The sequence below is a fragment of the Manduca sexta genome, chromosome 19 (assembly GCF_014839805.1).
Source record: "Manduca sexta isolate Smith_Timp_Sample1 chromosome 19, JHU_Msex_v1.0, whole genome shotgun sequence".
Taxonomy (NCBI): Eukaryota; Metazoa; Arthropoda; class Insecta; order Lepidoptera; family Sphingidae; genus Manduca; species Manduca sexta.
Genome location: NC_051133.1, coordinates 8,663,757 through 8,677,803, shown reverse-complemented (window position 1 = coordinate 8,677,803; position 14,047 = coordinate 8,663,757). Strand labels below are relative to the sequence as shown.

The 14,047-nt window shown below is 33.1% G+C and overlaps 1 protein-coding gene across 3 annotated transcripts in view; it reads left to right on the top strand.

The window, feature by feature from the left end:
* LOC115441948 (alkaline phosphatase) overlaps window positions 1–14,047 on the top strand; it is a 109,033-nt gene that overhangs the window by 89,185 nt on the left and 5,801 nt on the right. For all 3 annotated transcript variants that reach the window (XM_030166880.2, XM_030166881.2, XM_030166879.2), the window contains 6 exons: window positions 1,754–1,929; window positions 2,440–2,521; window positions 3,586–3,727; window positions 4,649–4,823; window positions 8,498–8,676; window positions 11,433–11,640. In XM_030166880.2, the coding sequence (XP_030022740.2) occupies window positions 1,833–1,929; window positions 2,440–2,521; window positions 3,586–3,727; window positions 4,649–4,823; window positions 8,498–8,676; window positions 11,433–11,640 (883 nt within the window). In that variant the 5' untranslated portion in view covers window positions 1,754–1,832. The remainder of the gene's footprint in view (window positions 1–1,753; window positions 1,930–2,439; window positions 2,522–3,585; window positions 3,728–4,648; window positions 4,824–8,497; window positions 8,677–11,432; window positions 11,641–14,047) is intronic.

Genomic DNA, 14,047 nt, shown 5'->3' with positions numbered 1-14,047 from the left:
ACTCATTGATTTAATATTTTTTTGTACTGTATAATTTTCTACTTCCTATTATTATGTTTTAGATTTTAATGCAACATGTTGTTAGTGGTAAATGCTGTGTTCACCTATTAGTAGCACACATATCAGATGCTGTACCTTATAGTTTTTTATAATATTGATTGATGTAATATGTAGTGCTGTTGGTGTACCTTATTACAAATAAATAAATAAATACTATTTTCATAAATTGCTAAGTTCCCTAGCAACTGTGCTCCTTAAATAAGTTTGGCAATAAACAATCTGACAAACAGTCTGAACAATATAGAAGTGAATACGTACAAATTTAATCGTTTCATCTCAAACAATAAAACTCATACCTCCGTTAGAATCTCTGTGTTGCTAAATAAAATGTCGATGTCGACTATGTTAGTCACAATCTACAATACGAGTATTGTACGTCAGACCCAAAATTTGCTAACTAATACACATCTTCAAATCGCCTTTTAAATTGTGGACCCTTAAAACTTTTCTTTCACAAAAAACAAGGAGGTTTATGAATTAAAAGATAAATAATTTTTTATACAAAAGTTAACGTGGGATGGTTTGACGTTTTGAATTTCTTAGCAATTATTGTTGTTGATTGTACTTTTTTGACGCAATCTATTACATTTTTCGAAGTTTACTTCGTTTAACATCGAAGTGTTGACAAAACACCCTCAATTTACTCTCAGATTGTATGCCTACGAGATTAAACTTTCTCTTGCGTTTTCCGTATTAAGCAAGTAGAAGAAGTTGTTTGTTCTGTCGAAAACACAATTCACTGGGAAGTGGAACCTTATTCTTATAATACCTTTTTGTTTTATTATGGATTTATGTTGGGATGTTTGTATATTTGTGAAGCCTCACTTGGAATTTGATGAAAGGATTTTGAGGGTTTATTTACATAGGTATATCATTTTTTTTATGTAATAATCATAAACTACTATGTTTACGAATTTTTATGACAGAAAACTATACAAAAAATCATTCTAATGCCGAATCTTTAAACTGTAATTCGTGATACGTTATTGTTAAATTACGTGAAATAAAATGTATACCTAAAAGTGCATTCTGATGTTATAATGGTTAAGGACTTAGTGATTATTTAGAAAGCTTTCAGCAGCAGAATATCAAAAGAAACTGTTTAATCACCGGGAAGTAACTATTATTATTCTAAGCAATTATCGATAAGATTCAATGAATGGTTTTTCCATTACAGAAGGAATTTTTAATCTGTGATTTAATTGAAAGATTTACTGCGCCATTATTACGGATGAGGTGAATAATCCATTGTAAGTCGAGATTGATAATGAGGACTCAATTAAATCACTGCTTGGAACCAAAAATAAAGAAAATTCGTATTTCATTGAGCGTTTATTAATACTTGTATCAATATTATAATATCATGTAAATAAGGAAGTATCTTATAACTTCACAAAAAAATTCTTATTAAATAGTAGATTGCAAACGTATATTTCTAATTTATCAATACCAATTAAAACACACCAATCAATTAGTAATATATCAGACGTGGTTAATATTTACAAACAATTTCTACTACACAATTATGCTGAATTACAAGCCGATAATTATAAATGAAAATGAACAATAACAAAAAACATAATTGATATGACTGAAATGAAAGGCGTGCTGAAGAATAAACATCCAATAATACAAACAAAAACACAATGAAATTGGAGTAATATGTTCGTTGATAAAACATTTTTGTTTTCAGGTAATGACGTAACAATTCCCGAACATTGTGAATATTTCGAAACCGCGCGTGAACACCGCAGCACCGATGATTGTGAATCATGAGTGCTTGGTGTTGCATCGCGATCATGATGTCCACCATCAGTACTGGTGTGCTATCTCCGGCGCCGCAGAAGACTGAGGCTAAAGAGGCATATGGTAATAATAATTTTATTACGTTCAAAAATGTTAGCTAGATTTTTGGAACACTTTTCACCTTCCCCTTAAATACTATAACATAAGAAAAAAAACATCATTTTTCTGTATACATTACTCAGATACTACATTAGAGTCTAATCGATCAGAAAAAACGAGTGGCTTCATTCCACGATTGGCTGATCAAACAATCAAATGTTAGAATCGATCACGTCGAACCTCGTTTCTGCATCAACCACTTTAAAACCAAGTACTTTTTTAGACACAATGAGAAAACCATTGCTTAAACTTTTTACTCTCATGTCTTTACTTTCTTCGTGCTAAATGTTTGGATCATTTGTATGAAATCCAACTCGTGAGAGGTTAGAATTCATCTAAAAACTTAACTCACCCGTCGTAAGATTCTCGTGATTGTTGGACGTGAAGTATTAGCTCTTTATTATAATCTTGTTAAAGGTCATTATTCAAATAATTCGAGACTGTTCGTTATTAAAGTTATATTTTTTTTCGCAGATCGCCAATACTGGTATGCCCAAGCGCAAGAAACTTTACAAAAACGACTTCAATACGCTGCTGATAAGAATCCTGTTGCTAAGTAAGAATCATTTTCATTTAGAATTTTTGTTTATAATATTCTGTTCTTTGCCTTGTTGTAAATCTCTTGCGACAAACTAAGCTTAATTTCCGTTTCTATTTGTTTTATGTCTGTTTGATGTTTATAAGACGCATATAAGATGTATAAACATTCCTTTTGAAATCCTGTTAGCGGATTGTGAAAATAAACACAAGAGTCATGTTCAAAGATAAAGTTGTATATTCGCGCTTGTTTTTACTGAATAACTGATTGTTGGTATCGAAAGAAAAATGAACGAGCTAAACTTAGATAACTTTTTATTTAAAAGCTCGGAAGAAACATCGTAGAAGAAGCAAAAAGGTCTGCAACAAGTTTAACTTGTCCCAACTGAAAGCTAATTAGCAACTACGGATTTTAAAAAGATTGCTTCATCCACTTATTAAAAATACAAGAAAAGTATTTAAAACAACAACTTCAGAATGTGCAAAGAAATTGTTGAGCAAGCAAACAAGTGAAATTAATGGAACTTAATAGAATAATTAATATCCTTGTACCGCCCATTACAATTTTCATTAAGCACTGAAATTTACTTGGCCATGTAAACATTTATGTAGCAAACTTCACAAGCTAATTATTAACAAACATTTTCAGCCCACCCTTCTGAGGATGGGTCGCTACTCAAATAAACTAAGAATAATTTATTTTATATAACAAGCACTAAATTATGAGTTCACGGACGTGGTACAATACCCAGAGATAGTGGATGAGATTAATATTCAAATTTTTCAAATTAAGTATTCCATGAATGTCGCTTCGGCAATAAGTTTTTGGACAATAAAACATTGTATATTTAGCCTTTGGAACAAAAGTTCGATAATATTGCTACTTGGATTTAATCTACAAATAGCTATTAATATATTTTATACAAAATTGATCTATATATTAAAAATAAACAAGGTTTCTTTTATATAATATCAAAGATGACGAAAATATATTCTTACCTTGCCAATATAGATACGATCGAATACGATGTTAACAATAAATAGAAAAACGTAAGTACAAAGTAAATAAAGAATTCGTTCCAGGAACGTGATTTTAGTAGTGGGCGACGGTATGAGCCTCACTACTGCTACGGCAGCAAGAATACTTCGCGGACAAAGACGCGGCCAGTCGGGTGAAGACACTGATCTCGTTTGGGATACTTTCCCGGCCGTAGCTTTGGCGAAAGTAAGTGATCTAGTTCTTAATGTTAACACTCAAGTTGTCATGATTTAGGTATACTTAAATGTTCCAAATATATTATGATATCATTTTTATTTCGATATTACTTTTATGAATAGATATACTTACTCGATTTGTTTGACGTAGCAGATGTGGGATATATTGTATACTTACTATTTTACTTCTAAACATTACAGCCGTAACTACTATGACGCACAATATCAGCCAACCGTAACCTTAAATATTAAGACCCAATAAATTGATTTCTCCATAATCACGCAAAGCAAAATTAGAAATTTGACAAAAGGCATTTTATGCGCGCAGCCCGTCCCCGGTCTCCATTATTACTTTTGCAATTAAAACCTTAAAAGTGATTTATCTCATTATTATTGACCTCATTTAGCTCTTTTGCCTTTGGTTCGCTATAAACCTCCTTAAGTCTAATGCTGATATTGTTCACCCTAAATTATATTGTTGTTTCCGTGTTTAATTATTGAATTGTTTACAACTACTCTTAAATTGATATTGTAAAACAATTGTCCCTGTTTAAATGAAACACGGAAAGGAATTATTGGATTTAATATGTAATTAAGGGATCAAATTGCATTACCATGTACATATGTGTTTTATATTCAGTGAAACGTGGATCACAGACAGGCTTAAAAAATGACACATTTCTGTTGCCTTATTATGTCTTATACAGATGTCGATATATGAAAATATTTAGTAGTATTTTTTGTTATTTAAATCTTCATTGGTAAAGCAGATGTGTTTTTAAATAATCACCAATTATAATGTGTGCAAAACGTGATCATCAATAATCATCGCTATTTAGATCTTAAATTTTTCTCTCGAAAAACATGATCTTAAGAAACACTTATGATATTAGATATTATGCAATATATTAATAATCATAATTGCCAACAGACATACAACATTGACGCCCAAACCGGGGAGTCTTCGGCCTGCGCCACCGCTCTTCTCTGCGGAGTGAAGGCCAGATACGAAACCCTGGGCCTCGATGCTGGAGGAAGATTCAATAATTGCGCCTCAACTATTAACTCCAAAGTTACTTCGTTGGTGGATTGGGCTCATGAGGCCGGTAAGGTTAAGACAATAATAACTTTTGTTTTGGACAAGGGTTGCTTCACGCAAATTGGAGATGATTGCTTCGGTTATTAGTTAGTGAATCTTCCGCCTTTCGTTGTTTACGCTTATTATAATTGTATCTTAAATTTAGTTTTTTTTTCGAATAGAGTTGAACTCTCGTTGTTCACTGAGGCTTCAGAAAATATATTAAGACGCTAATAATTATGGGTTTTACGATTGCCTTTGCAATGAGGATAGCTTTTATACACCAATATAAATTATTTTTGACAATTCATACATTTGCTTTGTATTCGCATTTTATTCGTCGTACGTTCCAATGATACTTGACTACATTTTACAATAAACGTTAGATGTGAAGTTATTGCTACAGCGGACATAAATTCTGGGCTTATAACATAATATTATTTATTTGACGTGAACTTCTATGCGATTTCCAGAAAATGATAACGGTTTAAGTTGTGTTTAAATGTTATAAATGTAGTTGGATCATAGTTAGTTGAATATTTAATTGAAATTCTTGTGTGGATTAGGTTGCAAGAGCAGGATTTATATAAATATAGCGGATACACTTATATAATTATTAAAATATTTTTCTCGATTGTTCTCCATAATGCTGATCAATTTTATAGTGTAACCATGTTATTGGATAATATAACTAACTCCTAAACTGTTTTGCTAAAATTAAGTATTTTGGTTATGCCGTTTAATATTCCCATTAGATTTAACAAGAACAATAGTTAGCCTAACGTAACCTCGGAAAACATACATAATATTCTTCGTACACATCAACAAAAAGAATCGCGAAAACAAATGAACAATGATAACGTAAACGCGACCCTATAGCTGGCGCAATAAAAGCCTGCTGTTCCAAACGAAAATGATGAGTGACATTTGTAAACACACTGTTTATTCCTTTGTGTAATACAATGCCAAAGTAAATATTATTGTTGTCGAATAGTAGCGATCGAGAATATCATGTTATGTAGGTGCACTTGGGTATCACGATACGTATAAAGTAAGATCTGTAACAGTGTTACAGTTTTTGCGAGAGACGAATAGCAAGATAGATAGGGAGTCAAAAGGATTTATCTCGTAATAAATAAAAATATATAGCCTCAGTAGCACGAGGCATTGTTTACGAGCCCGTTGATATAGATGTTAAATTCGGTTGTGCTTATTCATCATTACTCTGATCTTGTTCCAATTTTTGTGAGGGCGGATAAACATAAAAAATGTTGGATCATATACAGCCTGCTGTCTACGGTTTAATCTCACTAATATCACAGCCTTAATGCACTGTAGCCACATTAAAGAAGATGTATATACTACATTTGCTTGTCCAGATTTCTTTTTACACTAGAAAAACGAACTTTTCTAATGGCCAACAATTCAGTTCACCTTTGATCATGAAGGCTGCAGTCTTCGAAATGTCAGAACAAAATTATAATATAAAAAACCGCAATAAAATCCCAAATGTAGTTCTATTTCAATACCAAGAATGACGATTTCACATAAATATCTTGAACGCTGTACATTATAACCTATAAAAACAAGCTCGACTCAAGAATTTGTAGTAAATGTTAAGTACACAAACTGTCCACGATCATTGTGGTTATTTAGTGCCGCTATGGGAATCGCAAATGTCTCCCGTTTGGACATTACGACACAGTAAACATCTGCCGTTGTCTCCACGTTGGATATAGTTAAGCCTAGTACTTAGTTGTTACATTCTGGGATGCGACAAAAGTATTCTATACGTGTTTTGACACATTACTCTGAAACTGGATAAAAATTTTTCGCTTTATTTTCAGCTTATTACGGAAACAAGGACACTTCTTGTACCTTTAAATGCAAGTAATTTAAAAACTTATTAGAAATTGAAATGATTCTGAGTCATAATTAAAGCATTAAAGACTTTTTGTCAGTGGTTTAGAAATCTACATGATACAAGGATTAAAGTTATTCAATTTACGTAACATACCGTGACCAATTAAAAGCCAAACCAGTCTAAATAGAACCAGTTATTAATGTGAACTATTTGTAAGCACAAAAGATCCCACGCATGCCGCATTTAAAGTTCAATAGGCTCTGAATAACGTCAAAATAATTGGTATCTGGGTATGACGTATAGCGGAATTTTACGCTAGATCGCAAACAGAATATTGGACATGGCCGTCTAACAATTTTACTGCGTTAGACGTAAAAAAGAAAAACTAAATGTCATAGCTGACTGTGTTCATTAAATTTAATCAGAATACACCGCGTTTGATTGTAGACAATAACAATAAACAATGACGCAATCCAACGAGCAGGTTGGTTTATGAAGCTGTAAATAGGGAGGAACGAAACCGCGAACAAAAGCTAGTCTTCATTGTTTAGTACCAGATTCCGCTTTAAGTACATCATAATTTGTACCAGGTTCATTGTTAGCCTTACAATGGTGAATGAGCGTTTCTGTCAGAGTTCAGTTCTGCCTATTAACATAGGTCAGATAAAACCTTTGTACTACAGAATCTTTTATCCTTCGAAAGTAATCCTGAACAGTTCGTTTTTCTAGTTTTCTTAATGTAGGCCGCATTCAATCTTCACTTTTCACGGTTTCGTGAGCTAAGTAATCATTTAGCTAACATTTTCTGCGGTTTAAGTATCTAAGCAACTTCTTATAGTCTTGTTTATTGTACTTCTTACTGATGCCTACAAGGTTTATTTTAAAACTTGTGGTACATTGAAGGGCTTTTTAAAAACCTTTGACGATTATTGAAGAGTCTGTTACTGTATGCATATTTGAATAAGCAGAAGTTATAATCTAGGATTTGGATATTGATTTTTTCCAGATAGTTCTCAATATTTTACATATAAACAATAACCTTATTTTGTGTTATTCTATAGTAATAAAAAGCAATAAGGAACAAAATGGTAAAATACTTGCCTCAAGAAAAAAATTAAAAGCTTCCTTCAGGGCAAGCTCTATAATAAAAATTTTATGTTGCGGGATATTCACTTAGTTTCTTTGCTGTCCCGAGTTGGTACAAACATTGTACTTATAATTTTATACAGGCTTTAAAGTAAATAATGAAAATATGTTTTGATTTAAGACATTGTGAAGAGATAAATATATTACAAAATACATTTTAAGAGAGGATCCCTAAAAATATACATAATATATAAGACAATTTTAACTAAATACTTATCAAATTATACCTATGTATGACTAGGTGATAACAGATACATAAATAAATCTTGTTAGATATAGATCTTATTTTATCCGTCATTGAAAATTGTCATTGCTAATCTTTGGCATTATTGCCACCCATATACGTAAAGACTAATATAAACTGGATTTTCTGTTAAATATTATTAGAATAGTGTATAAGGGAGGCATTTAATAAAATCCTTGCCTCATATGCATTACTGATTTATTGATATTCATTTCTAAGAAGATTTCGGCGATGTTTTGGGGAAAGTGTAAAATTTATTTCGTTGCTGTTTAAGACTGTTCGGTGCTCCGAGAGTTTCGGCAAGCTTCACCGTTTAGCCCCAATAAATACGCTCCGCTGTCGATCCTCGCTTACAGGGTTTTAAATAGGCAGGGTTATAGTCAGTAGCGGGTGGGAGAGTCTTTTAAGAATATATCAAGCAATTTAACTATTATTCTGTTTATGCTAGGTAAATCCAGCGGCATAGTAACGACAGCGCGTATAACGCACGCGACCCCAGCGGCATTATATGCGCACGCGCCGTCCAGATATTGGGAAGATGACAGCAGAGTACCACCAATGGTGAGGAAAGACTGCAAAGATATTGCTTTACAACTGGTTGAAAATGAACCGGGAAGGAGTATAAATGTAAGTATTTTTTTCGTGTAAGTTTGTACACCTATATATTAATATGTTTTAATTTATACTAATTTGTATAAAAATATATAAAGCTAAAGAGGTAGTGTGTTTGTTTGTTCATTTAAACGCGCTAACCTCAGGAATTATTGAACCGATTCAGAAATTTATCACAAATAGGAAGCTACGTTACTCTTGAGTGCTTATAGGCTAAGTTTTATCCCAGTTAATTATAAAGCGGGACTTTTATTCCGGCAATCCTTTTCACGAGGGCGGAGCCGCGAGCAAAAGCTAGTATAATATTTGTAGTATTACAACTAATTATTTGTAAAGATTTTTGTATTATATTTCGTCTGTTTTTAGGTTCGATAGTGTTCCATTATAAACATATAAAAACCAGGAAAACATAAATACGCAATGTTGGAATATATTTTATGAAGCAATTCTATGCAAAATCGAACCCCGAGAGAATAATTAGTTCACATTTAGTTTAGAATCATCATTTCATCTGTATTTTGAATCATTTCTGATGAAATCCACACGCTTTGCGCTTATAATGATCTCGTTAACAGACTGCATTAAATTTTATTCATATAATATCCGCGCTGATTGAAATTTGTTTATATTTCTACACATATTGTAATTAACAATAAATATAAGTAACACAACAAGTTTACATTCGTAAAACGTTTAACTTAAATGAAATTTGTTGTTAGTTGTTTCAGACTTATCCTAAATTCTATTGAAATATTTTAACAACATATTATCATTTATTCAAGCGGCGATAGCCTAGTTGGTTGTGGAACGGACTGCCGAGACGAATGTCCGCAGGTTCAAATCCCAAGGGCAACACACCTCTGATTTTTCTAATAAATTAAGTGTGTATTCTTTGTGAATTATCGCTTGCTTTAACGGTGAAGGAAAACATCGTGAGGAAACCTGCATACCTGAGAAGTTCTCTATAGGAATTTCGAGGGTGTGTGAAGTCTACCAATCCGCACTAGGCCAGCGTGGTGGACTAAGGCCTAATCCCTCTCAGTAGTAGAGGAGGCCCGTGCTCAGCAGTGGGCAAGTATATAATACAGGGCTGATATTATTATTATTATCATTTATTTATTGTGATTAGTACGATACAAAACACTACTTACACTATTCATTACACAAAGCTTAATATTAAAATCATATCATATAATCATATTATAATATGATTGAATAAAAAATGCATAAGCAGCCATGACCTCTTTCTTCGTTCAAACAGTGCGGGCTTAGGGCCTAAGTCTGATGTTTTATTATGCAGCATCCTTTGTTTGTCTTTAATCCATACTTATAAGCCAAAGTAACTCTGTCCGGCTGTTACGCTTTCATATGAGAACCATACAACCGATTTCTATTAAATTTGCTATGGAGATAGTTTAAGACCCGTAGAAGGACATAGGTTACTTTTATCCCGAGAAAATAACGACAATGTCTTCCTGAAAACGTTTTCCCGGGAGCAAAAGCTAGTTAATATATGTGGAAAATAGGAAAGTTTTATTTTAATAACATTATGTCATTATAGTTTTGTTAATTATGTTTACCGTACCTATTGTCATTTCGTGGGGCTTAGTTAACGAAATCTGGTATAATACATCTCTGCCTATCACAGGAAAAGGCATGATGCTTAGTATGGCTGGCATAAAAATAACTGATCAAATTTAAAACTTTAAATCACGTATACAGATTATGTTTTATTGAAACATTTCTTTCTATAGTTGAAAAAAAGTTATTTTATTTTAGTGAAGAAAAATAAGTTACTAGTTAGCATACAAATTAGCGTTGACGATTTAGGTGGTTGACTGTATTTATTACTATTATAAGTATTAAATCTCTTTTCAAGGTAACCATTAACCTACTGACAATTTTTTTTCTTTAGTTAGATAAATCGAATGTAAATCCGCGAATGAAATAAAACTATGTAGTCTTATGAAAAAAAAAAAAAAATATATTTTCAAACTCAAAATTTATAAATAACATGTAAACACTGTAATTGAATAATGCAATTAATTGGCATAGTCCCGAATTTCATGAATATTAAAACGTCGAAACAAAATTTTATTGTGAATAAAAATATTTGTTTTGCTAATATTTTTGTTACCTTGTGGGTTTTTATAAAACTACACGACGATAGTTATTACTTTGGTTTTTACTTTCCAATTCATCGTATAATACACATTTAGCTTTTTGTTTATTTAACTTTTATTTTGTATTTTATAATATCGAATGTTATCTTGAGTGGGATATATTAATAGATTTTTTTTAGCGATTAATTCCGATTACATTCAGTTAATTGAATTGGTCTTGATACCGAAGAGGCGAACGTACTATTAGTAAAGCAATGTCTTTCCACTACTCCTCTCCCGATATCAATACACTCCTAATAATATAATAATAATATCAGCCCTGTATTATATACTGTCCCAATGCTGGGCACGAGCCTCCTGTACTACTGAGAGGGTTTAGGCCTTAGTCCACCACGCTGGCCTAGTGCGGATTGGTAGACTTCACACACCTTCGAAATTCCTATAGAAAACTTCTCAAATGTGCAGGTTTCCTCACGATGTTTTCTTTTACCGTAAAAGCGAACGATAATTTACAAATAATACACACAATATGATTTTAGAAAAGTCAAAGGTGTGTGCCTTTGGTATTTGAACCTGCGGACATTCGTCTCGGCAATCCGTTCCACACCCAACTAGGCTATCACCGCTTCTAATACATCTATTTATTAGGTAATAATGGGAGGTGGCAGAAGACACTTCCTACCAACTATCACACCAGATCCTGAACATCCGAACCGCGAAGGCAGAAGACTTGATGGAAGAAATCTCGCGGAAGACTGGGCTAGAGAAAAAAAGCGTCGACGGCTTCGAGCCCAATACATCCATTCCAGGGAGCAGTTAGCAAAACTAGATCCAAGGACGGTGGATTATGTATTAGGTGAGTGCAATTTCTTGCGATACCGTACCGGAGATTTAGGGGCGTATTAATGGATGTCACTCAATTCCGCTCTGAACTGCACTATTAGCTGAGATGCTGTCGAGTTAACTAGAACATCTTATGATCGTTATATCGACGATAGTCAGTCTTACTTATAAAAAAAATGTAAATCTATGCTTGGGTAAAATACAAATTTACTCGATCAGCTGTAAGTCAAAACCCGCCATCCTGCCTCTTAAGTTTATAGCTCAAGGTCCATTTTCATACATTTTGTTTCACCTTTAATCTGGGTAACTAAACAAGTATTGGCAAGTAAAGAATTTAAATTCACGTCTAGTTAGTGATTAGTTCTCGCAGTTGAAAGAAAAACGTAAAAATAATTAATAATCATGGCATGGCATCATCATTTCGGCCTTTAAAATTTCGTCATATTAAATTTTAAAGGCCGAAATATTCATGATTATTAATTATTTTTACGTTTTTCTTTCAACTGCGAGAACTAATCACTAACTAGACGTGAATTTAAATTCTTTACTTGCCAATACTTGTTTAGTTACCCAGATTAAAGGTGAAACAAAATGTATGAAAATGGACCTTGAGGTATCGCCTTAATAAGATTTAAACTAGAACCGGTGATATTTTTGACAGCTATTTAAGCAGTTCTAAACCACCTCTTAACGCTAAAACAAGTTTATAAGTAGGACTGTTCATGAACAGATATAAAGACTCTCTATAAGAAGTCTGCCTCGGTGGCGTAGTTGTACTGCATGCGCGGTACGGCAGCGGTCTGAGGCCCTGGGTTCGAATCCCGGGACGGGCAAAGTGATATTTGGGTTTTTCTGCTCAATATTAGCCCGGAGTCTGGAATTTGTGCCCGATATGGCGATAGGCTCGCCCCCTATCACATCCTAGGACGGAACACACTCGGCGAAAAGTGGGTGCCTTGGTTGCACCTCTGCATACCCCTTCGGGGATAAATGCGTGATGATGTGTGTGTGTGTGTGTGTATAAGAAGTCTCAGCATGTGACAGATTTTGACAGCTTAGTTTCGTTTATTGAACAAGACTAACTCCATTTATAACAGATGCTTAAATTACAACTCAAGTTTTGTTTATGACATATTTTCATACCATTAATGTCTACTTAAGATCTTACTGAAAGCTGAGATTGATTTCTTGACAGCGCTTAGATTCAGCGTTCGAGTATTTTAGTGATCGGTATTGTGCATCCTACTAATCGATTAAAAATACGGTGGTATATCAAATTCTAGTAAACATATTTGATTTGATCCTCATATTTACTTCATTAGAGAACTAATGCAGTTCATTGATGTCACTTTGTTCCTAAAATATTGAAAGTGATAACGCGAAACGTTTAGACTAAGGTTTTCTGTTGTAATGTCTTCCGTTATCTTATTCAATTATAAAATTTCCACTCAGCAAAAACAATAAGAGTAGGAAGATAATTGGTATCTACAATGCCATAAGTAGATGTGTGGCAAGTGACAGCTTATTAAGTGTAGAAATGAGCGATGCTCCCTTCGTTGTCCAGACTGTCTCGTAATATGATTTGTACGTCGTATCCTTATCAAGTGAATTGTTATGTATTACATATTACCAGAAAATACAGAATAGTACTATGTTGTATTACTTATAAAGTGTAGTTATATTATTATAATAAAATAATACCACATATACAGAATAGTATGACACGTACTTATATGTTTACGATGTTTTTAAAATTAAGTATAGCTTTACTAAAATGGTTTTAAGCTGAAGTTATTGCAAGTTTAAAATTATTGTTTATGTTGGTGTTATTGTAAGCTCTATCGAGGGGTTGGTCCTGTATCGCTTCTTTAAGAGAATTTGTCGGATACAAATATTATTTGTATTGCCTATCTAAATGCAACAAACCTTGAATCATTCAGATCTCCAATTTTATTCACGAAATAGTCAAAGTCATCGACTTTTGTGTTAATAAAAAAAGACTGAATTCTGCGGGATATGCCATCAATAAAACAGTGGAAAAGGCGTACCATTCGCCTGTTATGTACGGAAATACGTGCGGAGATCTAACACGTTCTGTTATTCAAAACCATTTGACCCGAACGTACAATTTTAAGCACATGCAAACGTTAACGCCTAGCTGCGCATTTGAATAAGTACGAATAGAATTTATCATTTCATTTTACTTAAATGTTGGTTGTAGAATGCCGGCAAATATTTCTGACATGTTTGGCAAAATATGTGTTTTTTATTTTTACATTTTATTTTACTTTCTGTTTTTTTTTATTAACACTAAAAAGTCGTGCCCTAAAAAACTTTTAGAAACATTCAGCGCTCACGTAGAGGTGACTCATCATAACTAAGCGTGGTTAAATAATCTAAAAAATTGGGGTAATTATTTA